The sequence below is a fragment of the Trichosurus vulpecula genome, chromosome 4 (assembly GCF_011100635.1).
Source record: "Trichosurus vulpecula isolate mTriVul1 chromosome 4, mTriVul1.pri, whole genome shotgun sequence".
NCBI lineage: Eukaryota > Metazoa > Chordata > Mammalia > Diprotodontia > Phalangeridae > Trichosurus > Trichosurus vulpecula.
Genome location: NC_050576.1, coordinates 188,061,279 through 188,086,837, shown reverse-complemented (window position 1 = coordinate 188,086,837; position 25,559 = coordinate 188,061,279). Strand labels below are relative to the sequence as shown.

Below are 25,559 nucleotides of genomic sequence, written 5' to 3'. Positions count from 1 at the left end.
TAAAATTTATTCCTGTTGATTTATACATGTTTGTGGTATCTGTACACTCTACTTGGGATAAATCTCTGGGGGAAATCTGGGTCTCTTTTTTCCTCCAGCCCCCTTCTCAGAGGCAGTGAAGTGATACAGTGGATGCAGGGCTGGACTTGGAGTTCAAATACTGCCTCAGAGACACTTATGAGCTGCATGGTCCTGGGCAAGTTACCCTCTGCCTCAGGTTCCTAAACTATAAAATGGGGATAGTAATAGCGTATACTTCCCAGGGTTGTTATGCGGAACAAATGGGATAATGTATGTTAAGTTGTTTGCAAACTGGAAAATTCCATATAAATATCAGCTCTCCTCTTCCTCCTCCTCTTGTAGGTGAGGTCCTGTAACAGTAATGTTGCTTGCAGCTGCTGTGGGGGTGTAAGACCAACAACACCAGCACATAGGAGGGCTGCTAGCACAGGTTCTTGGATCTGCTTTTCTAAAGGAAAGCAACTTTAAAGGAGTCAACAATCTTACTTTAATCAAACGTACACACACACACACACACACACACACACACACACACACACACCATTCACTTAGTTCAGGGGAAGAGTCAACATCCTGAACTTCAGAGCAAACACAAACAGAAATTACAAGCAGAAATTACATAAACAGATCAAATAACACAAACCAGCAGACAGGGCTTCTAACTATCTGTCCATAGCAATACATACATAGTTACTAGAGAGAGAAGCACCAACATCTGGGTTTCCAAAGCCAGGGCACTCCTTAAAGGCTACCCAGAGTCTCATCTGGCCAAATCACACAAACATGCTTCCCATGAGTGAGCCCCAAAGCAAAATTCCAACCTCCCAAGTATATATACACTTCTTCAGGGTCAGAGGGCAACACAACACTGGTGATCCAGGCTCATGTGACTTAGGCTTCCATGTGACTTAAGCAGGTCACATGGGCCTATTAATGAATGGGAGAGATCTTCCCATCAAGCAAAAAATGCATTAATAGTACAAGTCCCTGTCATTTCTTTGAAGGTTTCAACCCTGGTAGATCTCCACTGACCAGTATAGTGGAAAGAATGCTGGATTTGGAGTCAAGAAGGATGGGGATCCCAAGCTGCCTCTCATACCACTTACAGTCAGGCCAGCTGCTTAACCTCTTTGGGTCCCAATCCCCCCATCAGTAAAATAAAATTAGTCATGCCTGTGATATTTACTCATAAGGTTATCGTGAGGTTTAAATGAGAGAGTATAGGTATGAAGCATTTTGCAAAGCATAAAGTACTCTCTCTAAATGTAAGCCCTTCTTATAGGCAGCATGTCATAGAGGTGAGAGAGTCAGTCTAAAAATGGAGATGTCCTGGGTTCAAGTCCTATGTCTGGTGCACTGGCAGTGTGATTCTGGGCAAGTCATATTTTCTCTCGGTGAGCCCAGACAACTCTAAAACTATAAATTGCACAACAGTTGTTGATTTGCAACGGCAAAGGAAATTCCCTGATGGCAAGTTCCAGTCACTGATGAAATCATATACATGAGCCCAAACGATGGCAAAACACATGATAGACCATATGAGAATTTATGTCGATGTATCAGAAGCTATAAGCAAGTAGTAGTTCTCTGAAAAGTAAGGGGGAAACTAAGGGGAAGTTATTTGGGAGTGATCAAGATGAGTTAATAATAGCAGCTTACATTAGGGCATGATATAGTTTTCAAAGCATTTTTCTAAATTTTTTAATTTATTAAAATTATTGAAAAGAAGAGGAAGGTCTCTTAAAAATAAAGCCAGATTGAAAATACAAAAAAAAATCAGATTTCATTTGGCTGTGGAACAAATTGGTTAGTTTCCTGTGAAGTAGTGAGATATAATTAGGGATTGACAGGAATAAAGAGAATAAAGACATATTGGAAATTATGCAAAGTACTGTACCAGTTTTCAGTTAGGAAAATTGAGCATTTGCTTTGGTGACCAGGACATTCGTGTCAAAAAAGAGGAGGAAAATATCCATCTTTGTTCTGTTAACTTTGGAGGTAATGAGGTGACTCCCCCAAGATCACATCGTGGGCCTGGGTCTTCCACCCCCAGAGTCAGCGTATTTTCTGCCAGGTGCAGCTCATGGAAGCTTAGAGGGATGTCATCTTGGAAACCCTCACCTTAAACACACGTGACTCCTTTAAACAATTGCTTCTCTACCTTCTATGCAAAACTGTCCAAAAATAGAATGAAGTAGTGAGTTCCCCTCTAGAGCTGTGTTTAGATTCCCGCCTTTCCCCTAATCATATGCTCTTTTAGATTCTTACATCATTTGCGTATATCTATACATATATCTATATATATCTTATTTCTCTCCCCATTCTGCTTCCTCTTTGGAAGGAAAAAACTATTGTTGTTGTGCTTGTTTTCATTTTTATTCTCCCAGGTTCAGCACAGTACCTTGCGTACAGTTGGTGCTTAATAAAAAAAATTGTTGAATCTATTGAGGGGGCAGAAGGATACTAATAAACATATAGTCAAGCTTAGGGATAGCCTGAAATGGGAAATGTTTTTTTAAAAAATTTGTACATGCCAGCCTCTGTCATACAAAAAAGCCTTTTGGGTCTGAAAGCCCAGCAGAACCACTTCTTTTATACCTCCAACTTGACTGTGTCATTAAATGACTTTATAGTATAAGGATAAGGGAGGGTCTGAACCTGTGGATTCGTATGTATAGGGATCTCCCAGCTCAGGAAACTCCCTCTGCCCGCAAGTTGGCACCTTTTGTGCAGTTTATAGTTTTAGAGAACCAAGTAGGACATGAGAGATTTCTAGACTTGCCCAGGGTCACACAGTTAGACTTGAATTTAGGTCTTCCTGGTCCTAGGACCAGCTCTTTTTGCACTACAGCGCGTGGCTTCTCCTGTACTGTAAAGAACTATGGAAAAGTTGTTTCAAAAAGAGAAATGCTGACTTTGATCAACCTTGATTGTTTGAATGGCATTTTTGTTTTCATGTTTAATAGTTATTGGTAAGTTACTAGGTTCCAAACCTTGACTAATATTAGGCTTTTGACTGTCCAGAGATCCATCAGCATCTAAAATCTAAATGCATGGATTGTTGGGTCTAGAAGGGCCTTTAGAGACCATGTAGCCCAATATCCTCGTTTTAAAGATAAAGAAACTCAGGCTGAAGGAGCATAAATGACTTGCCCAAGGTCTTACTGCAGGACATGGGAGACACTGGCACAGGACTGCCTAGCATGGTGTGCCCTCATCAAAGAAGGCCCTGTGCTCTATGAACGAAGCAGAATTGCAATAGCTCAAAAGAAACACGAGATGCGAAAATTTAGAGCCGTCTCCTCCACTCCAAATGTTCATGTGGACTATTTGTGCCTGACCTGATGTAGAGCCTTCCAAGATCGTATTGTTCTGAAGAGCCACAGTTGAACACACTGTACCTTGACCACGACATGGTGATGCCATTTTGGTCCTGTTTGAGAACGAAGGACGACACCTAACCAAACAACTGCAAATTAGTAGTAGAGCCAAGATGCCTCACTTCAAGTCCAGTGCCCCTTGATTGAAATAAACATTATCCATTTATAGGACTGTAGTTAATAAAATTGCTTTGGGGTTTTTTTCCCCCACCAGGATCATAACTTAAAAAATACCTGAATTTGTAGCTAACTTTTTCCTTTTGTGCTTAGGGGGGAAAAAAGTTGGAGCACTTTGTGCTGATGCAAGAAATGCTGGGAACACAATGAACTGAGAGTAGTAGTAGAAAGAGATGAAAAAAGGGAAAGAGGAAACATTTGTGCTAGCAGCTGCCACGTAGAATTGCCTTATTGTCAAGGTACTTTCATAGGGTCATAACATTGTAGATTTAGAGCTACAAAGGATCTTAGAGATAATCTAGTCCAGCGAGATTAAGTAATTTGTATAAAGTCATACAGGTAAAATATGTCAGAGATAGGATTTGAACTTCTTTTCTCACATGTAATAAATACAGGGAATTTATTTTGTTTTTAGGTATATTTGTTCCCATATCATGATTCTTCCAAGATGCTGCCATTTCTCATTTAGTCTGAGTTGGCCCTTTACAATTGTACAGTGTGTGTATGGTTTTGTTAGCCTGACCCTTGAATGATAGGCTGGTCTGCTGAAATCTCCTGGTTTCCTTTCTGAAGTGAGACCCATTGCTGTGTAATTGTCTAGTTTATATTTGTTGCTACTCACTCTCTGGCTCACTAGTGCCCGTAAGTTTAGCCTTTGCATGAGACCTGGGAATGGTTTACAAAGCAACAACAGGATCAAACCTCCGAGCAGCTTTCTGTTGGGGGAGAGGAAAAAAGATGCTGCAGGAGTATTTAGCTGGTGGTCCTGTAGCACATTTCTTTATAGAGCTAGGACAATGCTGCACACTGCAGCTCACCCTACTGGGCAAACTGAAAAACTGCATCGTTCAGGGTCCTTTTCTGGAAAAGAGAATTTTTCCATTGGTTGTGGATTGACACCTTCCTGCCCAATCAGGTGAGAGATGTGCTTCATTTCATGAATATTAAACAGTGCTGCCCTTTTGGTTTTAGGATTCAGAGCCATTGTAGCAATGAATGTTCTGGAATATAATAGCCTAATCTATTGCAATATAGTCCCATTTCTGGTCATTTTAATGGCGCTGCTATCTCCTCCCCCATCTTTCCTTTCCCCTCAGCAGCACAAGTGGTTTTTAAATAGCCTGTTAATTTTGCTCTTAATTTATGTAATTGGTAAACTGTATCCTCCTAAACGAAGAGGATTAGTTTTAGGTTGAATTCACTCCTTGCGCAGTCAAGATCGGGTTGATGCATCTCTTTAAAATGATAATAAATAGCAACCGTTCTCCTTTTTTTGCCACGTGTTAGTCCTATGGCCTTTGGTACTATTCCCCTCATTGTTAGGGCTTTGGAGGAAAAAAAAGAGCATATGAGTACACTGAGTTATAGATGACTGTAGAAGAGAAAAGGAGATGGACAGGAAATCAGGCAGCATTGTACAGAGAAGAATCTGAGACCTTCACCACACATGGATTAATCACAAGAGCTAACCACGCAAATCCAAATGGATATTTAGAAAGCAGTGAAGCCTCTAAGATGTTCTGTAGGAAACACCATACATTTTCTAATACATGAGTATGTGCAAAAAGGTATGTAATTTATAATGGAAATGTTGACAGGACCTTCGCCTTAGTGTTGCAAATGTCCTAGGGTAATATATTTACATGTGAATAACATTTACATGTATGGATGCATCTGTACTGATCTGTCTCTCTAGTTGTATGTTCTGTTCAATAACTTAGACTAGTGGTTATAATAAGGAGTAATAAGCTGAGGCATTGTTCATCTCAATGCAGTTCAGCTTTGGGAAGTGTGTTACTGTTAAATTAGTCCATGAAAACCTGGCAATATTAACACTGCCAAGCATGAAAGCTAACAGGATTTGGATCAGAGACCTTTATTTGTTGCGTTTTAGTGAGGGCTCATTAGTTTAAAGAGGGAAGCTGTGTTTCTCATGGGCTCTTAGATATTAACTGGAGTCAGGGGCCTGTCCTTCCTTCTATCCCCTCCAACAGTCACCAGCACAGGAATGCAAACAGGACTCAATTCACCTTGATTCCCTGATGCCTCCCAAAGGCATTTAATGAAGCAGTAGCAAAACTGGCCTCTAGAAATCTAGATGAAGAACTCTCCTTGCAAAAGGAATATATCCATGTAAGGAGTTGGCTGCTGATGTGGATAAATTCTTCATTACATCCCTCATAATTATTTAGAGGAGAAATGAATGACAAATATGGCACTAGCAAGTGCCAGAAAATCTTTGGCCCCTGGCATAGAAATAGGTAAATAAATCTTTGTGTTTTACAGGAGTTATTTTTGTTTTTTGATTCTCAAGTTCCTGCCTTCCTCCCTCGCTCCATCCCTTCCTTCTTTTCTTCCTTCCTCCCTCTCTTCTTTCTTTTCTTCCTTCTTCGCTCCCTCCCGCCCTTCTTTCTTTTCTTCTTTCCTTCCTTTTTTCCTTCCTTCTTTCTCTACCTCTCTACCTTCCTTCTTCTCTCTCTCCTTTCTTGTCTTCCTTTCTTCGTCTTTCCCTTCCTTCCTTTTTCCTTGTGCTACAGACTTTTTGAATATTCATAGAAATATGTCTGTGATACTATGTAAATGAAAATATCCTTGATTATGATTGTTATACCTACTTAAGACCCACTGGTGAAAAGTTGTCTCAAACTGCAGTCTTTATGGAATGTATCGTAAGTTCTGAACACTATTTTTCAGATTTTTCCATGTCTCTATCTCCCTGCTTTTCGCCTTTCTCCATTCTTCCTTTCCCCCTTCCCTTCCTTCCCCTTCCCTTCTTTTACCTTCCTCTGTCTCTTTTTCCTTCTCTCTGTCCTCCTTTTTCTCTCCATTCCCCCTTCCCCTTTCTCATTTTTCAATCACAGAGATCTAGTACCAAAGTAGTTCCAAACAGGACACCCTTCTTGGTCTTTAAATAGCACCTACAGATTCAGGTCCTGAGTGGTTTGCCGTGAGTCAAAATAGTTACAGGGGGAACATAATCAGTACTTCATTTTCTCCCCTCTGTTTTATTTAGAATTGAATTGGGAAGTGGAAGTTTTTAACAGTTTAATTCACTTCTCCATAAAGTTTATGGAGCAGCAACAGCTGGCTGCGTCCCTGGTAGAAAAAAAAGCCAAGTTCTAGTGGCCAAGCTATTGTCTCTGAATTTAAAGGTGGGGGGAGGAGGGGAGAGGAACTCATTAGCTGTTAATGAAAACACAGGGAATTAAAACAAATAGCACAGAAACCCCAGCAAATAATTACCTTACACCTGACACAAAGCTGCTCTCTCTTCCTACTCCAACCCTCAGAAATTCCCAACTTATCACGCTATGAAGCATGACTGAAATTTTATTTGACTTTCAGGAAAGAACAGTAGAGCAAACCATCTCCCTTGAAGGCCCCAAGGCCTGATATCCAGGTGGAGAACCTGCCCCTGGAAATATTAAATACAGTATCTAGTGTCCAAGTCTTAAGACACTATAAGAGAGGAACAAAATCCCAGCTAAAAGCAAGGGAGCCCTCTTTCCGGTTCCCCAAATCTCATTTTGAAATAGATAAGACATTACAAGTTGTGATTAATGAAGGTATACAGTGGTGTGTTAAAACAAGCATCTATAGAGATAGAGATTGATTCTAAGTTGAGCTGTCGCAAGGATGTCTCTGTCTCCCGTGGCACAGTGGCTCTCCGGTGGGAGAGCTGCTCTAAACAAATGGAGTTCCTAAGTTCTAATTGGAGAGACACTGAGGGGAAGCCTCTGTCACTATGGCTTGGGATCATTGATGTCAGATCCCACGGGACTGGGGGAGTAATCACCTGGTACTGTATTGGCAGATACATAGAGAAATCTAGAAAATGGAGTTTGGAACTAACAGGGCTTGCCAACAGTGCTACAGTTTGAGGTAGCCTTTTGCCCATGGGGCTCGAGGAGGTATAACCTTCACGATCATGTATAAATAATGCCAAGGATGTAGTTTTGCTCCTCCTCTTCTCTCTCTCTTTCCCTTAGATTGCTCGAGGGGCTTGTGCCCTTTGAAGTGGCACTAAGGATAGCTCCATCACCGGAAACTAATTAAGCTTATGCACAAAAACCTCTTTTCAAAGTGTTCTGTGTTTTCCCCAGCCAGGGAGAGCACTGATCCGGGGTTGGTGCTACTCTCGTGTGAGCTGTATACCATACTGTATTAAGGTAACTGTCCTGAATTTAGATTTGGGGGTTTAAATGCCAGCCTTGGGATAGTTACACCAGAAAGAAACCATGGGAATCATGGTGGCACTGACTCATCCCCCTGCAGCTCATAGTTTGAGTGCCAGGTCCATGCAGGTATTTGGGACAAGACTTCAGAATCAAGGGGCAGCTAGATGATGACTTCATCCTCTGCACCAAGTTCAGATCTAGCCTCAGACACTTCCTAGCTGTGTGATTCTGGGCAAGTCACTTAATCCTGTTTGCCTCAGTTTCTTCATCTGTAAAAGTAGCTGGAGAAGGAAATAGCAAACCACTCCATTATCTTTGCCAAGAAAACCCCATATGGGGTCATAGAGAGTCAGACAGACTGGAAAAAAATGACTTTAGAATCAAGAGCCCCTTCTAAGCTTTGTGAATGTGTGACAGCCCAGCAGATACTCTGCATGATAGTAGGTTTCTGCTAAGGCAATACGTTTGTCAGACTTTTGAGATAAGCTAAATAATCTGGGGTCCAGGACAGTAGTTTTTATGTGACCCTCCAAGAAAAAGTGTCCTGGATTTGATTATCTCAACTCAAATCCTAGCTCTGCCACCAACTTGGTGTGGGGCCTTAGACCAGTCACTTCCTTTCTTTTGGTCCCAGTTTTCTTATCTGTAAAAGAGAAAGGAATTGGACTAGGTGACCTCTGAGGTTTCATGTTCAAAAATCTAGCATTCTATGACTTTATCCTGGAAAAGATATCCTGTATTAGGCAACCCAAACCCCAAGCTTGATTTTGCTTTCTTCTTTTTTTTAAATGAATTTTGGTCTGTTCCAAAGGGAGAAAAAAAATCCTTTTAAGAGAGCAGGCTTGTCGGCATCCTGCCCAGCCCTCTTTCTCTGCAGATTGCGCTGGTAATGCTATTTCAGTGGCTCTGCCGTGATATGAAATCTGAGCATGTTATACTTCTGCCTGGTATTTGAGAGCATTTCTAGTTAGAATGAAAATTACACAGTGGTGCCTCAACCATAGCTGTTGTGCTCTTGTCTTTTTTTTTTCTCTGCTCTTTAATGTCTAGTCAGTATTACCTAGTAGGCCAGTGAGGAGAACATTCCTACTGCTGGGGCCCAGAGACTGGGCTGTCTGAGAATTCTGGCTTTTTCCCTTTTCCCTCTGTAATAAACTCTGCCGTTTCTAAGGCATTCTCATCTTTAGATAATCCTGGTTCCTGCTTCCCTTGAGCATAGAAAGGGGGAAGATTTAGATCACCTGGTCACATCCTTCCCTGAAAATGACAAAATAAGGCAACCACTGCCGCTCTCCCTCTTCGCCGGCCTTCACTACCTGCCCCACCCCTTTTGATTACAGAGCATAAAGCTTTTAAGAGGGACAATATCAGCTCTTTGGAAGTTGTTTAGTTTAGTGTTCCCTAGTTGGAATTCAGGGCCAAAAGCCCTCCAGTGTTTACTGAGCTTAGCACTGGAGTTTGTGGTTGGAAATTAGTATTGGAGATCATAGTAAATTCAGCGGAAAATCCTTTTTCGGTGTTTGCCGATTGTGAAATGAAGAGAGCAGCTGTCGTTGTCCTCTTATCAGCAATCCGAGCCTCTGTTTGGATGAGTTAAGCAGAGCCTTGGCTTCCGCCGCCCCCCGCCCCCCAACCAGCTAGCTTCTTGCTTCCGTATCTTTTGAAGTACCTGCACAGCTGAGGTCCTTTTTTAGTGCTGGCCACTTCCAGAAGATGAGGCTCATATAAAGTGAAAGTACTCAGACCAAAGTGGAAGTGTTGTCATGGAGGAAAGCGCTGAATCGAGAGTCAGAGGAGCTGGGTTTGAATCCTGCCTCAGCATCTCACAGAAATATCTGTGACCCTGGGCAGGTCACGTTGGCTCTCTAGAGCTCAGTTTCTTCATTTGTAAAGTGAGCCTGTCAGACCTGAAGATCTCTGGTGCACCTTCCAGCTTCATAGCTAGCATGCAAAGTCTCAGCAGTGTTTTAATTTCAGAACTTGAGGATGCCTTTCCTCCTAGGTGTAGATGGTCTGCATACAGCACTTGGCAAACCTTAAAGGGCTCTCTATAAATATGTCTGTGGTCATTATTATCCTGACTTTGCACAGCCAAATATTAACTCTTGGAATGAATTCCCAAGGCATCAGTGGAAGCAAGGGTTGTAGATCTATTGCCTGCGCCCAGTCACAGAACAAGTCAGCTATTTACAGGGGGATGGAGTAACAGCAGCAGCAGCCGGCATTTATGTAAAGTTTACAAAACACTTCACATGTGTTATCTCCTTTTATCCTTACAACAACTCAAGGAAGTAGCTACTATTATTATCCCCATTTTACAGATGAGGAAGCCAAGGTTGAGAAAGGGCCAAATAGCTAGCATCCATCTGACGCCCAGTCCGGCGGTGTCTCTGCTGTGCCATCACACGGGATGCTGGGTGTTCCAATGAAGAGCCAAGAAGACCTAGGATACTGAAATGGAAGTGTGGGGACCCTTAGGGACATGGAGAGAAAATTGAACGGATAATTCCTTGTTTCTCTTTTACTTGCCTCTGTTCCTTCTGTTTTTTTCCTCTTTCCAATTTTCTTGAGATTTAATTTATCTTTTTCAAATGACTTTTTGCTGCGTCACAATGTAAGAATGCAGCAAAATGGCAGTTCTTATCATTCATCTATTCTTCTTGTTCAGGCAGCAAGAAAGTGTATTGATGACTTGCAAATTGTTTTGTGCCACTTATTTCCTTAACCCATGAGACTTAAATTTTAAGGTGTTAATATTTGGGTGCTAAAAGGGGCCTTCAAGAAGAAATAAGGAAGCTCTTGGTGTCCACCAGAAAACCTCTTCAGGATTCTTTTTAGAAAGTATTCACAATATGATATAAGCCTGTTCCTTTCTTTCTTTTTAAAATGTTTTTCTTTCTCCTTTTTAAAGGAGGTGACCAAGCTGAAAATTACTTTGGGCAGGACAGCTCTGAAGACAATCCCAGTGGAACTCGTGGCCCTAGCTTAATGTCAGATGCATCTTTTATGTCAGATTATCAAGATGAAGGTAAGTGTCCTCCTTTTTCTCTGGGTTCCAGGTGGTCTAGTTCTGTTAGATTTTGTTCTTGTTCTCTTTGCCTCCTGCCATTTTTGACCCACTGGATTGTTTACAAAGGAGATTGCTGGCTTTGTAGGCCCATTAGCAATTATTTCCCTGGGACACTGTCTTTCTGAGGAATTCAGTATTGCTGGAGTTAATGGTGGCCTGGTAAACACTAATTCTGTTTTGGGGCGGGGAGATACCGCATCGATCTCTCTGTATAAACTGTAGCCCCAAAGCCAAGTGAATATTTGAATGTAACAAAGCCTATGTTGCTACTTTTATGGGGCTGATCGCCTTTACCACATTGTCTGAGAACTGAGAGCCTCCTGTGTGTGATTAATTGGGACCACTGAGTTCAGTGAGCCATGATAAGATATCACCTAAGTCAACTAAGCCATGACCTTAGGGAAATCTCTTACTGGTGGCCTCTCCTGGTATATGCTGGGTATTCCAATGAAGAGCCAAGATGATCTAGGATACTAAAATGGAAGCATGGGGACCCTTAGGGAAGTAGGGGGAAAATCAAATGGATAATTCCTTGTTTCTCTTTTACCTGCCTCTGTTTCTTCCATTTTCCCCTCTTTTTCCAATTTTCTTGAGATTTAATATACCTTTTTCAAATGACTTTTGGGGCCAGATATTATCATATGTCATCTGTGCTTCCCACCTCCTCAGGTCCTTTAGGTTTTTTTTAATTCCTTCTTCACACATTACCTTTTGGTTCCTTTAAGTGGTCCCTTTGATAGTTCAGAATTGTTTAATCAGCTGATAGTCTCCATCCCAGCATTACTGAGTCTTCCTTATAGATATACTTTGTGGGGTTTTTAAGTGCTACTAATTCTTACAGCTTCTGAAGTTTGGGGAAATATACTTTGTGATGTAGGATGTATATACACAGACAGATAGATAGATAGATAGATAGATAGATAGATAGATAGATAGATAGATAACATAATGCTTGTTTGTGTGTATATGCATCAGAATAAGCGTCAATTCAGAACTTCCAATGTATTAGGCAAGCAAGCAAAAATAATCCTTTCCCTCAAGGAGATTACGTTCTAATGGAGGAAGACAATACATAATGGGGAGCTAGAATGGCAAGTGTTCATGTAACATGGCAGAAACGGCCATAGATGGCTGGGGAATGGTATGGTGGCCTGGTTTCAGGCAAGATAAGGTGAAAATGAAGCCAATGCAACCTCTAGCATCTCAGGGGTGGAGTACCAGGCTCTGGTGGGAGGGGAGATGGGGGATCATGGCCATCATGTGTGTGTGTGTGTGTGTGTGTGTGTGTGTGTGTGTGTGTGTGTGTGTGTGAGAGAGAGAGAGAGAGAGAGAGAGAGAGAGAGTACATTGAAGACCAAATTTGATTGATAGCCAGGAATCACTTTTAGAAGATTTGATGTATAAAACTTGAAGTCCAGATACCACTGTATATTTTTTTTATAAATCTAATTTATGACAGGGTTAGTAAGATAGAAAGAGTCCTGATTATGGGGTTGAAGGACCTGGGTTCAAATAATAGCTAGCATTCATGTAGTACTTTAAGGTTTACAAAATGCTTTACATGTTATCTAATTTGGTCCTCAAAGCAATCCTATGAGATGAAAATAATAAAAGTAACAGCCAGCTTTATATAGCATTTTCAAGTATGCAGAGCACTTTACAAATATTTTATCTTCACAAAAACCCTGGGATGTAGGTGCTATTATTATCTTCATTTTACAGTTGGGGAAACTGAGGCAGACAGCGGTTAAGTGACTTAACTTAGGGATCACACTGCTAGTAAATGTCTAAGGCCATCCAGACTCCAGGTCCAAGGTGCTCTCCACTGGGCCCCCTGGCAGTTATAGCTGTGCCTAAAGAAAGTAGGCAGCCACAGCGGATAAAGTGCTTGGCCCTGAAATCGGAAAGACTCATCCATCATCTTCCTGAGTTCAGATCTGGCCTCAGGTACTTACTAGCTGTGTGACTCTGGGCAAGTCACTTATCCCTGTTTGCCTCAGTTTCCTCAGCTGTAAAATGAGCCAGAGAAGGACACGGCAAACCACTCCAGCACTACTTCAGTATCTTTGCCAAGAAAATCCCAAATGGGGTCTTGAAGAGCTGGAAATGAATGAACAGTAACAACAACAAAGCAAGTAAAGAGACTCTCTGAGGGAGGACCTCTCCTGCAAACAGATGTCATGAGTTTTATGGGCTTTGCCGCAGCCCTTTTGGCTGCTCAGTGACGTGTGTCCATCCATAAGTGACATGGTTGGGGTTATCAGAGAAGTCACCTCCTCAGAAATGACATCCATTCAGAGCTGGAGAGGACCTCAGAGGCCATCTGATCCAGCCTCCTGACTTTGCAGTTGAGGAAACTGAGGTGGAGAGAGGTTAAAGGATGTGCCCAGGGTTACCCAGTTTGCAGGTGCCAGGTGGGCAGCGAGGTGGTACAGTGAACAGAGAATGGGACATTGAGTCAGGAAGATCTGTGTTCACGTGCTGCCTTGCGCTTACCAACTATGGAGTCCTAAGACCCCGAACCTTTCTCACCGAGCACCCCTTAAAGCCATATAGGAATGCTAGCTGTTACAATAAGTTCTGGATAGACTTACTGTAAGGGAGAGAGGGCCGGCCTTAGAGCTATCCAGGGTCCAGGGCTGTCACCAACACCTGCTAGCAGGGTGACAATGGGCAAATCACTTACCTTCTCAGTGCCCTCAGACAGCTCTCTAAGGTGGTGTATTTAACCCGAGGTCAATGAAATGGGTCTTTTTTTTAAATAAAAGATTTTGATAACTGTATTTGATGTAATGGATTTCCTTTGTAATCCTGCATCTTTTATATATTTAAAACCATTATTCTGAGAAAGGGTCTTTAGTTTTTACCAGACACAAAAAAGCTTGATAGCTATCACAAATAAGCTGCCAATCTGCGTCTGGCAGCTCGGTGGAGCAGTGGTTAGAGCACTGGGCCTGGAGTCAAGAAGACCTGAGTTCAAATGTGGCCTCAGACACTGACGAGCTGTGTGACCTTGGGCAAGTCATATAACTTCTGCCTGCATCCGTTTCCTCAACTGTAAACTGGGGATAATAGTAGTGCTTTGTAAACCTTAAAATGCTGTATAAATACTAGTTACTATTATCATTTCCATTATCAGTGGAGGACGTTTCCCCATACCTATGAATTCGCAGTACTGAACCACTCCCTTACCAAAAAAATAAATTAGCAAAAGGTCGTGGAAGTCAGATGGAAAAGATTAGGTGAACTCTCTAGATCTGCCAGTTTGTCAGCATGGTAACAGTGAGATCAGGAGAGATCCGGCCTCAGCTCTGTAGATCTTGCAGTAAGCATCGCGTCCTTTGGGCTTCCTTCCTTTTCACCGGTGGGAGACAGCTTGAGCCTCCCTTTAAGAGCAGAGGATGGTGCTCCTTGCCAAAACTGTTTGCCATGTCTGCCTTTTTAAGGCTCCCAATTTTAAAAAATCAGAAAATGCAGAGACTGAATTAAAAACATGAATGTGTCAGATCCGTTGGCCACTTTTCTGAATAAAGAAGAGCATTACACTAAATTTAGTTAGAAAAGGCAACAAGGAATGCCCTGAAAGGGATTTGTGCCTCAGAACCTCAGAACAAAGGGACTGTATCCAGGGTTCATAGAGTGCCTGCAGAAACTGCCAAGCGTCCTAGAAGAATGTAGCAACCTGACCAGGTGCACTGCCAAAAAGCAAAAAGAAAGAAAACTAAAGGTTACAGATTAAACCGTGCATAAAAGTGAGGGCATGGAACAGCCTAATCAAGTCCCTTCCTCTGCCTCTGTCCCTGCCTCCCCCTCTATAAGCCTTGATGAACTGAGGACATGTTGCTGTACCCTACAGAGAGATGCCCACAGGAGCATAGCCCCACCATCTGGAGCGAGAACTTGCTAATGAATTCTAGGAGTTGTATTTCCAGACCTGAGCAGACTTAGTGCTGAACACTCAGATGGGATCTCTGGGCTTAATACTTAGTGCTTAGGCCCTCTTGAAATTCTACCCCCTCTTCCCCAGTAAACTAAAATCTGCTTGCTCACAATGCCCCAAAGTGCATAAGCTGTTTTAAAATGGATTTATAGGTTTATGGACTTCTCAGTAAGCAGAAAATAGTTTCTCATCTAAATATAAGTCCTTTAAGAAGGAAAAAAATTACATATTTTTAATTTTTCCATCAATTAAAAACAATTTTTAACACTTCTTTCAAAGTTTTGAGTTCCAAATTCTGTCCCTCTCTCCCTCCCTCTGTTCCGCTCTCCCTGAGACATGTCGTAAGCAATCAAATATAGGTTATATATGTGCAATCATATAAAACGTTGAAGGAAAAACTTTTTAAAAAGAAAAACCCAAACACTTTAGAGAGGCAGGAAAAGTTCTTTCATCAAGGATGAAACCTGAAGACATAAGAGTGTATTGTACCAGGCTCATTACAATAAAAGAAAAGAAGGGGAGTGGTGAAAGGAGATGTTGAACAGGTGCAGCGAGATGGAAATCAAGAAAGAAAATGCTTTAATTTTTGTACCGAGATGTTGGATGTCATAGAATGAGTGTCATTCTCTTCAGGAAATGGGATATATGGCAGTGGGAGGAAGAGCAGCATCTGATACAGAGGCTTGTGATTTGAAAAACTGCAGAATTCGCGGCAGAGCTCAGTTCCACAGGCAATGCCCTCTGATCGAAGGAGGGAAATTGTAGCCATCATCCATGTGCTGGTTCTGGGGACTGGGACTCTAAAGAGAGAGAAAAGATGGTTTTTAAAGGAGATGTTTGGTGTGGCTTTGGCATAGCCTTCTTTGCTTCACAAGGTTTGGGACTGGAGAATGGGCTTGGAGACTTGTAGCCAAGCACTCATTACAATGGTCACTGGCCTCTTGCTAGCTCCTATCAGGATGACTTCCTGCAGAGACTTGGCAGAGCTCCAGCCTTATTTCAGAGTAAGTGAAAGCAGGATTGGATTGAACCCTACTACTTTGTTATTGTGTTTTCTTTCTTTTAATTGTTTGTGATGGGGATGGGAGGAGATTACATCTGACAGTCTCGTCCCATGTACTTGGCTAAGTATATCTTCACCAAATGCTTAAAATTGTTTTCTGTGTTGTAAATTAGGAATGAATCATAATGACACCCACATGTGACAGCTCTTTGGGTACTTTGTGTTTTTAGGAGTTTTGTAAACATCGCCTCATTTAATTATCACTACAACTGCATGAGGTCGTGCCAACAGGCATTTTCATACCCGTTTTACAGATGAACTGATGGAGGCCACAACTAGTAAAGTATCAGAGGCAAGGTCCAAACCCTGGATCCAAGTCCAGGTCCTTCCCCCTATCGTATGCTGCCTCTTCGATGAAAAGAGGATACATTGGCTGCATTTGTTAATGAACAATTAGGACCCTTTCTCTAAATTTCTCTGTACCAAAGAGCGTTCATCTGTAAATTAGGCATCCAGATTTTTTTTGTAAAGCAGCATGGAATCCTTAGCCGGGAGGCAGGTGTAAAGTGTCGCATTACTGTAGGACCGTGTTAAATTATCATTGTTTAATTTCTTAAACGGAATAAATAACTGTGCTGCCAAGAATGGTTACTGAGGCTGTAAGAATGAATGATATGAGATGTGGGGTAGTGATTCCCACAGCTCGTGCTAAATCTGGAGACAGCAAAGAATAGCAGGAAAGATATTTGGTTTGTAATCTAAGATCTGGGTTCAGTGCCAAATACTGCCAATTATTGGCTGTGTGTGCCTGGGTAAATCACTGAACCTCTCTGACTCTGTTTCTTCATCTGTGGGGATGTCATAAGCCTCTATTACACTACCTCTCTCACAGAACTGTAGAGAAAGTGTTTTGCAAACCTTTATAGATATGAATTGGTATCTGAGACTGGATTCACATGGGTTAAAAAAAAACCCCACTTCATTTGGCACTACTATCCCTTCAAACTTTTGTCCAACATCTGCCCTCTCACTCAAAGCCAAACTTCTAGAAAAAGCTGTTTACAATTATTGCCTCAGCTTTCTTCTCCTCTCACTTTTTAATGCCTCAAAATCTGGCTTCTGACTTCATCACTTAAGCAAATCTGCTCTCTCCAGAATAACCAGTGGATTCTTAAATGCCCATTCCAGCCCTCACACCTTTTAACTTCTCTGTAGCATTTGTCGCTGTTCACCAATCTCTCCCCTCTGGGTCTTTGTAATACTGCTCTCTCTCTCTCTCTCTCTCTCTCTCTCTCTCTCTCTCTCTCTCTCTCTCGGTTTTCCTACCTCTCTGCCCACCACATAGTTTCTCTGATTGGATCATTCACGTGTGGTACCCTCACTGTGGGTGTACCCCAGTGCTCTGTCCTGATCTCTCTCCTCTCTCTTCTGCCGCTCAGTGATGTCATCTGCATGCACACGTTCAGCGGGCATTTCTGTGCGGGTGATTCACAGAGCCCTCTGCGTAGGTTTGCTCCTTCTCACCTATTGGACATTGCCAGTTGGATGTCATGTAAACATCTTCGACTAAGTGTGTACGAAAGCTTCCCCCCAAGCTTGCTGCTCTTCCTCACTTTTCTGTATCTGTTAAATGTACTACCATCCTTCCAGTCATCCTTGACCCCTCGCTCTTCCTCATCCCCCCATCCAATCATTGGCTGTGTCTTGTTGATTCTGCTTTCAGACCTATCACAGCTGCATCTGCCTCACCACTCACTCAGCTGCCACCATAGTTCAGCACCTCATCACCTCTCACCTCTTAGATAGGTGACGCATGGGTTAAGAACACTGGACTTAAAGTCAGAAAAATCCCTAAATCCAAATCTGGCCACTGACACTTAGTTAACCGTGTGATTCTGGACAAATACCTCAGTTTCCTTCTCTGTAAAATGGGGATACTAATAGCGCTACCTCACAGGGTTGTTGTAGGATCACATGAGATATGTAGAGTGCTTTGTAAACCTTAAAACACCACATAAATCCTAGTTGTTATTATTATAACCTGGACTATTGCTGTAGCCCACTAATTGGCCTTCTTGGATCAGGTTTTCCAGCTCTGCCATCCCTTTTCCACACAGCTGCCAAAGAGACATTCCTAAATATTCTGACCGTGTTGCTCCTCTGCTCAGAAACCTCCACCGGTTCCTATTGCCTCGAGGATAAAATACAAAACCCTCCAGCATGTAAAGCCCTTTACAAGGAGAAGGGAAGGAGCAAGCATTTATCGAGGCCTACTATGTTTCAGGTGCTGCACAAGATACTTTACAATCATCTCGTTTGACCCTCACAACTACCCTGTGAGGTAGGTGCAAATATTTTCCTCATTTTACAGTTGAAGAAACTGAAGCAGACAGAAGTTAAGTGCCTTGCCCAAGGTCACATAGCTAGTTAAGTGTCTGAGGCCATCTTTGAACTCAGGGCCAAGGGCTCTGTCCACTCTACCACCTAGTTTCAACCCACCTTTCCAGGCTTATTAAACATTACTTCTGTTCATATGTTGGGTTCCCACAAAACTAGTTTAGTTGCCGTTTCTTATGTTCAGCATTCCTTCTCCTTGTTTCCATGGCTTGGTTCAGGCTGTTCCCTCTGCCTGGAGGGCACTAGCTTCCCTCAAAGCTCAGTTAAGTGCCACCTCCTATGGGACACCTTTCCTGAAGCCCCTATGCCCTAAAAATACTTTGTATTTGAGGAGAGAAGAGGGGAAAAGGGAGGAAGGGGAGAAGAGAGGAGGAGAGGGGAGAAGAGAGGAGGAGGAGAAGAGGGGAGGAGAGGGAAGAAGAGAAGGGAGAAGAGAGGGAGAGAGGGGAGAAGAGAGGAGGAGGAGGGGAGAGAAGAAGGAGGAGAGGGAAGAAGAGAAGAGAAGGGAGAAGAGAGGAGGAGGGGGAGAAGAGAGGAAGAGAGGGGAGAAAAGAGAAGAGGAGGAAAGGGGAGAAGAGGGAAGGGGAGGGGAGGGGAGGGGAAGGAAGAGGACAAGAGAGAAGAGAAGAGATTCACTTATATGGATACATGTTATTCCCCTAAAAGAAAGGGATTACTTGTATCCCCAGAATTTAACACAGTGTCTTGAACTTGGTAAATGCTTGTTAATTAAGGAAATTGTTTCAGTGGTAAGTGAGAAGGATATTACTTCACTTTGTTTAGTGTGCCTTTATGAGAATGAGGGTCTAGGCTGGTAAAATGTCAGTGGCCTAAAGGAGTCCATAGTGGCCCCAAACTGTGAGTTTTTTTTCTTTCTAATCACCTGTGGGATCAGGTTCATTGTTTTCTTTAATGTGCCATTAGGCAATAAATTTGATAAACCATATACATACTTTAAGTTTATTTTTATTATTTGTAGGTAGATAACGACAGTGAGTCAGATGACAAAGATGCATGCGTGAGTGTGCGTGTGTGTGTTCAGACAATTATCTCATTTTCCTTTGTTGTACCTAATGGTTTGCTTTTTGGAGGCAGCTAGCTGGAGCAGTGAAAGACAGCTGGGCCTAGAATCAGGAAGACCTGAGTTCAAGTTGGGCCTCAGAAACTTACTAGTTGTGTGATCCTGGGCAATCATTCCATCTCCATTTGCCTTAGTTTCCTGAACAGAAAAAATAAAGGTAATCACAGCAACCTACATCCCCAAATTTTTGTGAGGATTAAATGGGATAATAATGGTGAAGTGCTTCGTGCAGCGCTCGGTTCATAGTAACGCACTTAATAAATGCGTATTTTCTAACTTTCTTTCCTTTCCTCACTGTGGTGAATGGATAGGTTTTTCCTTTAAGGAATTCACATCATATCTGAGCACAGTAATAGAGTTTGAACTCAAGAAGATGAGTCTTCCTGACTCCAGGCCTGGCAGGTCGGTCCACTTCACCACCTAACTGCCCATACCTTAATTGACCTAGGGGTAGCCAGGTGGCAAAGTGGGAAGACTCACCTTCCCAGGTTCAAAACTGGCCTCAGATACTTACTAGCTGTGTGATCCTGGGCAAGTCACTTCACCCTGTTTGCCTCAGTTTCCTCATCCGTAAAATGAGGTGGAGAAGGAAATAGCAAACCACTCCAGTATCTTTGCCAAGAAAACCCCAGATGGGGTCACAAAAAGTCAGACATGATTGAAAATGACAAAACAAAAATGACTGGCAGAACACTGTAATTGGCTTAAGTAGAGGACTGAAATTCAGATTCTTCCTAGTTTTACATACTGCCCACAGGCAGTCTCAGAGTCTAAGAAAAGTTAGTGGTCTCCTTAGAAGTATTGGCACTAGCTGCTGCCTTCCTGCCCCACAGATCCCGTCGTTCGCCTGGCTTCCTCGTCCATGTTAACAGGTAGTGTTGTACGTGAATGTGTGCCCGTCGGTGTCTTGGTACTAAAGCCTGTGTGTTAGATCAGTATGGCTATATTAGTTCAACTTCATTAGAAGGGTGGATCATTGCCCTGGTTTTGGCCATCACCATTAGGTAAGACCATCAGGTTTCAGTTCATTGGGAGAAATTAAGAACTCTGTGTTGAGTTAACAGTAATGAGGGTAGGGCAAGTCACCCTTCACTCGGGATTCCACTGGCCTCTTTCATGAAGATAAATGTCTTATTAGATCCAAGTCATCACGTCTTTTACATAGTGCGGCATAAATCACAGATGAGGATGACAAACTGGATTTCAAAGTTGACGGTAATTTATATAACTTAAACAAATGATTACCAAGGATTATACATGTTTTGTGAAGAATAAAAAAACAATAACAATTATCTGTCTACGCAGTGTCCATTTTTCATTCTTAAGCGTAGTACTGTTGGGTTGTTGATGAGTGTGTGTTTAAACTTTAACCTTCTACCCAGGGCATAATAAAGTGCTTCTATGTGTGTGTGCATTGATGTGTGTATGTGTATATATGTGTATGTATGTATCTATATGTCAGGTGCTCTGCTTTATCTTACTGCAATCAAATATCAACTAACTCCACACATAAAATCATAGGATCTCAGAGCTGGAAGGACCTCTAGAAACCATTTCCTTTATCCTCCTACTTCACAGAATAGGACATTGAGAGCCAGAGAGGGAGACAGCTTGCCAAACGTCACACAGCTAGTTTGTAGCAAAGCAGGCATCAGGAAGGGCCGGCTCCTGGGGATTTTGTACCTCACAGTGAGGAATGTGGAGTCAGCATGATTTTTAAGGCTTCCAAATGGTTTAGAGGGAAGCCTGGTACTAGGTCTTATCTTGTTCTCTGTGATGGGCTCTATGATCCTGCAAAAGGAACTTGGTTACCAGTATGTCAGTGGCTTCATCTGTACTAAGCACTGCCTCTCAGAAATATTTGCAAGGAATAAATTATAGGCAAGACTTAAATGCTTTAAGTTACACATAGGATACAAAGCCCGAGGAATAATTAAAATACCACGTTGGTGTTACCTAGAATGTATTTATCCAGCCTTTTGGACCTGTTTTTACTTTTTTTGAAACGACGATGATATATAACTAATCAGGTGTTTTTTTGAGCTACTACTCTGTGCCCAGTTCTATTGTAGGCCCTAGGGTGATAGAAAAAAAAAGACAGGGACCTTGCCCTCAAGGAGCTTATTCTCTAGTTGGAAAGGGAAGATTTGTAGGAAACAGTGAAAGGAAAGTCATAATCAGACACTGGGTGGAATAATATTTTAGTGCGGCGGATGTCAGGAGACAGAAGAGATGACTGAACTAAGAGGAAGTGGGAAGGTTTCATGGAGAAAGTGTTATTGGAGAAAGCATTTTGCTTAGGTGTTGATCTGTGTTGTAATAGTGTATTCATATCCATATCTTCTTTTCCTCTCCCTCTTCAGATTTCCCTGGAGCTCTTGGTCTGATTTTCTCCTTTGCCCTCACCACTTCATACTTTATACTTTTTCCATCCCTTCAGTAAAATGTAAGTTTCTTGAAGGCATGGGCAATGTCATTTTTTAAAATCTCAGTATCCCTAGCAACTTACTATTGCCCCTTGAGCAAAGCAGATGCTTAAGAAATGTTTGTTGAGTGGAACTGAAAACAGACTTAATTAATTTGTTGGCTTTGACATGGAAGTTCTAACTTTCCATATAAATACAAAACATTTTAATAATATTCATTAAATCAGTACTAAGCTTCAGCTGTTGGAGCATCTAATAGCCCACTTGAGTATGGCTGATTTCATGAAATAGATTACACCTGTGCTCCACAAGCTCTGCTGGGTGGGCTTTTTGCTTTCAAGTGCCAGCCAATATATTACCCCTCCCTTCCTTCCTTCCTTCCTTCCTTCCTTCCTTCCTTCCTTCCTTCCTTCCTTCCTTCCTTCCTTCCTTCCTTCCTTCCTTCCTTCCTTCCTTCCTTCCTTCCTTCCTTCCTTCCTTCCTTCCTTCCTTCCTTCCTTCCTTCCTTCCTTCCCTCCCCTCCCTTCCCCTCCTTCCATCCCTCCCTCCCTTCTTTCCTTCCTTCCTCCCTCCCTCCTTTCTTTCATTTTTTCTTTTCCTTTCCTCCCTTTCTTTCTTTTCTTTCTTGCTTTCTTTCTTTCCCTCTGTAGTTTAGAACTGGGATACCCTGGATAGGTATGTAAATATATATATGTGTAATATAGGTATATATGTAGTAAACATTATACATAGTGGTTCTCCTGATAGTCACAGTATTGGGAACCAGGGGTAAGTTGTTTCTTCCTGTCTAGAATCCCTCCTCCATCTCTGGCAAAGTCAGCCCTATTCTGTAAAAATTTTAGGGCAGAAAGAGCTAATGTTTTTGCCTAGAGTTTTCTAATCTGTAGATCTCTTGGCTTTCTTTATCAGGAGATGGTTCTTGTGGTAGTGCTTAATTGTGCTGTTTTGTGATTATATATTGATACTCAGGCAGAATTTTAATAAAGAAAACCACACGGTTAATTTTTATTATGAGACAGACACTTCCCAACAAATCCTCCTCATTGTCACTGAAGGGTGTATGAGAGTGCTGATAGCATAGTTTGGCCAAGAGATTATCAGACCTTAGAAAAGATCATTTGAGTTATCTAATCTAGCCCTTCTAATGAATTCACATCATTCTCACTAATATCTCATCTAATTAATTCTTGGATATAGCCATCACACTTTGGGTGCTTCCTTTCCTGGGCTCTTTTCCCTCTTGATTATTACCACCAATTTATTCTTCATGTCTAACCTAAACTTTTCCTTCCTTAGTTTCAGGCCATTGGCTCCTTTCTGTAACATCTTCTGAGACTGAATAATTCCCCTAATTCATTTATATTGTTACCTTTGGAAGGTATTTATAGACTGTGATCATTTCTCCCCAGAGCCGTCATTTTTCTAAACTACATAAATTTTAGTTCCGTTAATCCTGACTTCACTCCTCCCCTGTCATACCCTCCAATCTTTGTATAATTTTTATCACAGTTCCTGCTATTTTTCACACCAAAGGGATTATCTACCAGAGTGAACTGTCTTTTTCTCCTCCTTTTTGGTTTAAAATGTAAAATCTTATAAGTCCATTAAAAGATGCATTAGGATTTATTTATTGGGGTGTGGGGGGGGAGAGGGAAATGGTGCCGTTCTGGTAGGCCTGCCTGTGTAGTACTTGTTTTGGCATATGTTGGGATATATGTGTATTTTAATGCCTTAATGTATTATGGTTTGTTGTAATTGAGTGTCTATAAAGTAGCAGTTAAGAGGGTTTTATGGACCAAGGAAGAGATAAGAGTTCTGTAGCCCCCTCTTGTGGTGAAAGGCAATAATAATTTTCTTTCTTTTTTCTTTTGCTTTTGCTGGAAGATTTCTCTGAATATTTTACATCTTTCTCTTTTCCTTTCTTCTTGTTCTGTCACCCCACACCTTGGCAGGAAAGAGCTGAATGTTTTCCCTTCAGAATGAGGTATTGGAGCAATCCCAAGACATTCCAGCTTTTGCCTATCATTCACTGCCCCAAAAGATGTTGCTTGCCTCAAAAATCTAACCTCAGACAATCTTGGACTTGGTGAAAACCTAAGATTGTTTACATGTCTGATTGCATTTCCAAATAGATAAATACAGAGGATGAAGCCAGATTTCATAAACCAAATTTTCTAGTACATTGTGCTTTATTATTATAATGGACATGATTAGCGGCCCCAGTGGACTTCAACAGATCTCCCAGATCAAACATATTAAATTCACTAGTTTTTACAGATTACAGTTATAGTCTGACCAGGCATAATTTGGATATTATTAATGGTTGGATGAAGAGCAAATAGCTAGTGGGAAGGCTGGACAGGTGTACAAATGAGATGGATCCTGAGAGATTTATTGCCTGTAGAATAAATGTCCAGAAGTGTCATCAAAACTTCTCTTGGTGACATTTTCCCCCCGAGGGGATGTGGAAGTAACTATAGCCTAGAATATACTTTTGTCCTGGGATGTTTGTTACTTTGACCAGAACAACGAAGAGTTGCTTTTGACATGTGTTACGCAGTCAAGTTAACTATATGCTTACCTGTTTATGGTTAGGAGGAACTCATAAGGAAATATGAGAATTGGAGATAAAGAGGTTAAAATTGGAGTAATTTTTTCCTATGGTTAGAAAAAAAGTAGTTGAGAAACTTAATTAATGAATAACATAAAATGTCTGGAGTTTCAAGTTAAATGCCGTTAAAGGCCAGGAACTAACTCAACTGTTTTGGACATTCAAGCTATCCCTGGAAATTTAGCTTAAATGAGGAACAAGCTTCTTTTATGAACATATATTATTGTTTTTCCAAAAGGGAAAACACTATGATAATATCAGAATATTGAAATTCTAAAGTTGGAGGTTTAGGGAAAATGGAAAATTAACCCAGAATTTTTCATGTGGTATGATATAACCCTCCTAAAAGCTGAGGAATTGCAGGAGAGGTATGGTTTAAACCAAGATGAAAATGGATCACAGGGGAAAATAGTGAGAGAAACATTACAAAGATTAAGTAGACGGAGGAGGGTAGTTTGGTGATTCCCTTGTTCCTCCCCCAGTTGAAAATGTGATTAACTTACAAATAGATGGTGGCTGTTCTTTTTTTAAAAATCCATAAAAGAAGTTAGCTTACATATACAAAATTATTCACTTAAAAAAAGAATTATGATACAACTAGTTGTCCATTCCCATGAGCATCTGAAATAAATTTTAAACATAATTTATTAGGCCAACTTAGATACTGAAAGGAACCTTTTCATAGCATAGTGTCTATGACTCTTCAAGGATTTAACCCTGATTCTGGTTATTTTTAGTCAAAATCCAGTATTCACATTTAACTGTCTTTATGTTAGGTAGGCACTTTCTTCATTGAAAGTGTGACTCTCCTTATGTCCAGAACCTCTCTGTGCCAGCCAGCCTTCTCTGATTGTAAAGAACAAAGCAGGAGGTGTTTGGTTGCCTAAACAATGGGATTCTCTACCCCCCCCCCCCAGCTCCCTGCTTATGTAAAAGCTATTAAGGATATGCTTATTTTCTCCGCACATTAAGTAGTAGATTTTCATAGAATAACTCCTGGAAGTACCCTGGAGGACGCACCACAGAATTACCATCCTTTAGAAAAACATCAAATGACCAGGGGAGACACCTGCATGGCTGGCTTCTGGGTGTGCTGAGTTCTGTGGGCTTGGTCATCAATGAACTGCCATTGTACTTGGATATATGAGAGTAGCTGGGCTTTCTTTTCATTTAAAAAGAACCAGAAGTATTTAGAGACCTCTCTTTGCTTGGTTACTGGGAAGCATTGTTCCTAGAATATACATTCTTGGTGACATGGAAATGAAATAGTGCTTG

At 41.6% G+C, this 25,559-nt stretch overlaps 1 protein-coding gene across 1 annotated transcript in view; it reads left to right on the top strand.

Moving 5' to 3' along the window:
- SKAP1 (src kinase associated phosphoprotein 1) overlaps nt 1-25,559 on the top strand; it is a 374,118-nt gene that overhangs the window by 75,908 nt on the left and 272,651 nt on the right. Inside the window, exon 4 of the mRNA XM_036755929.1 lies at nt 10,668-10,784. Coding sequence (XP_036611824.1) covers nt 10,668-10,784 — 117 coding nt within the window. The remainder of the gene's footprint in view (nt 1-10,667; nt 10,785-25,559) is intronic.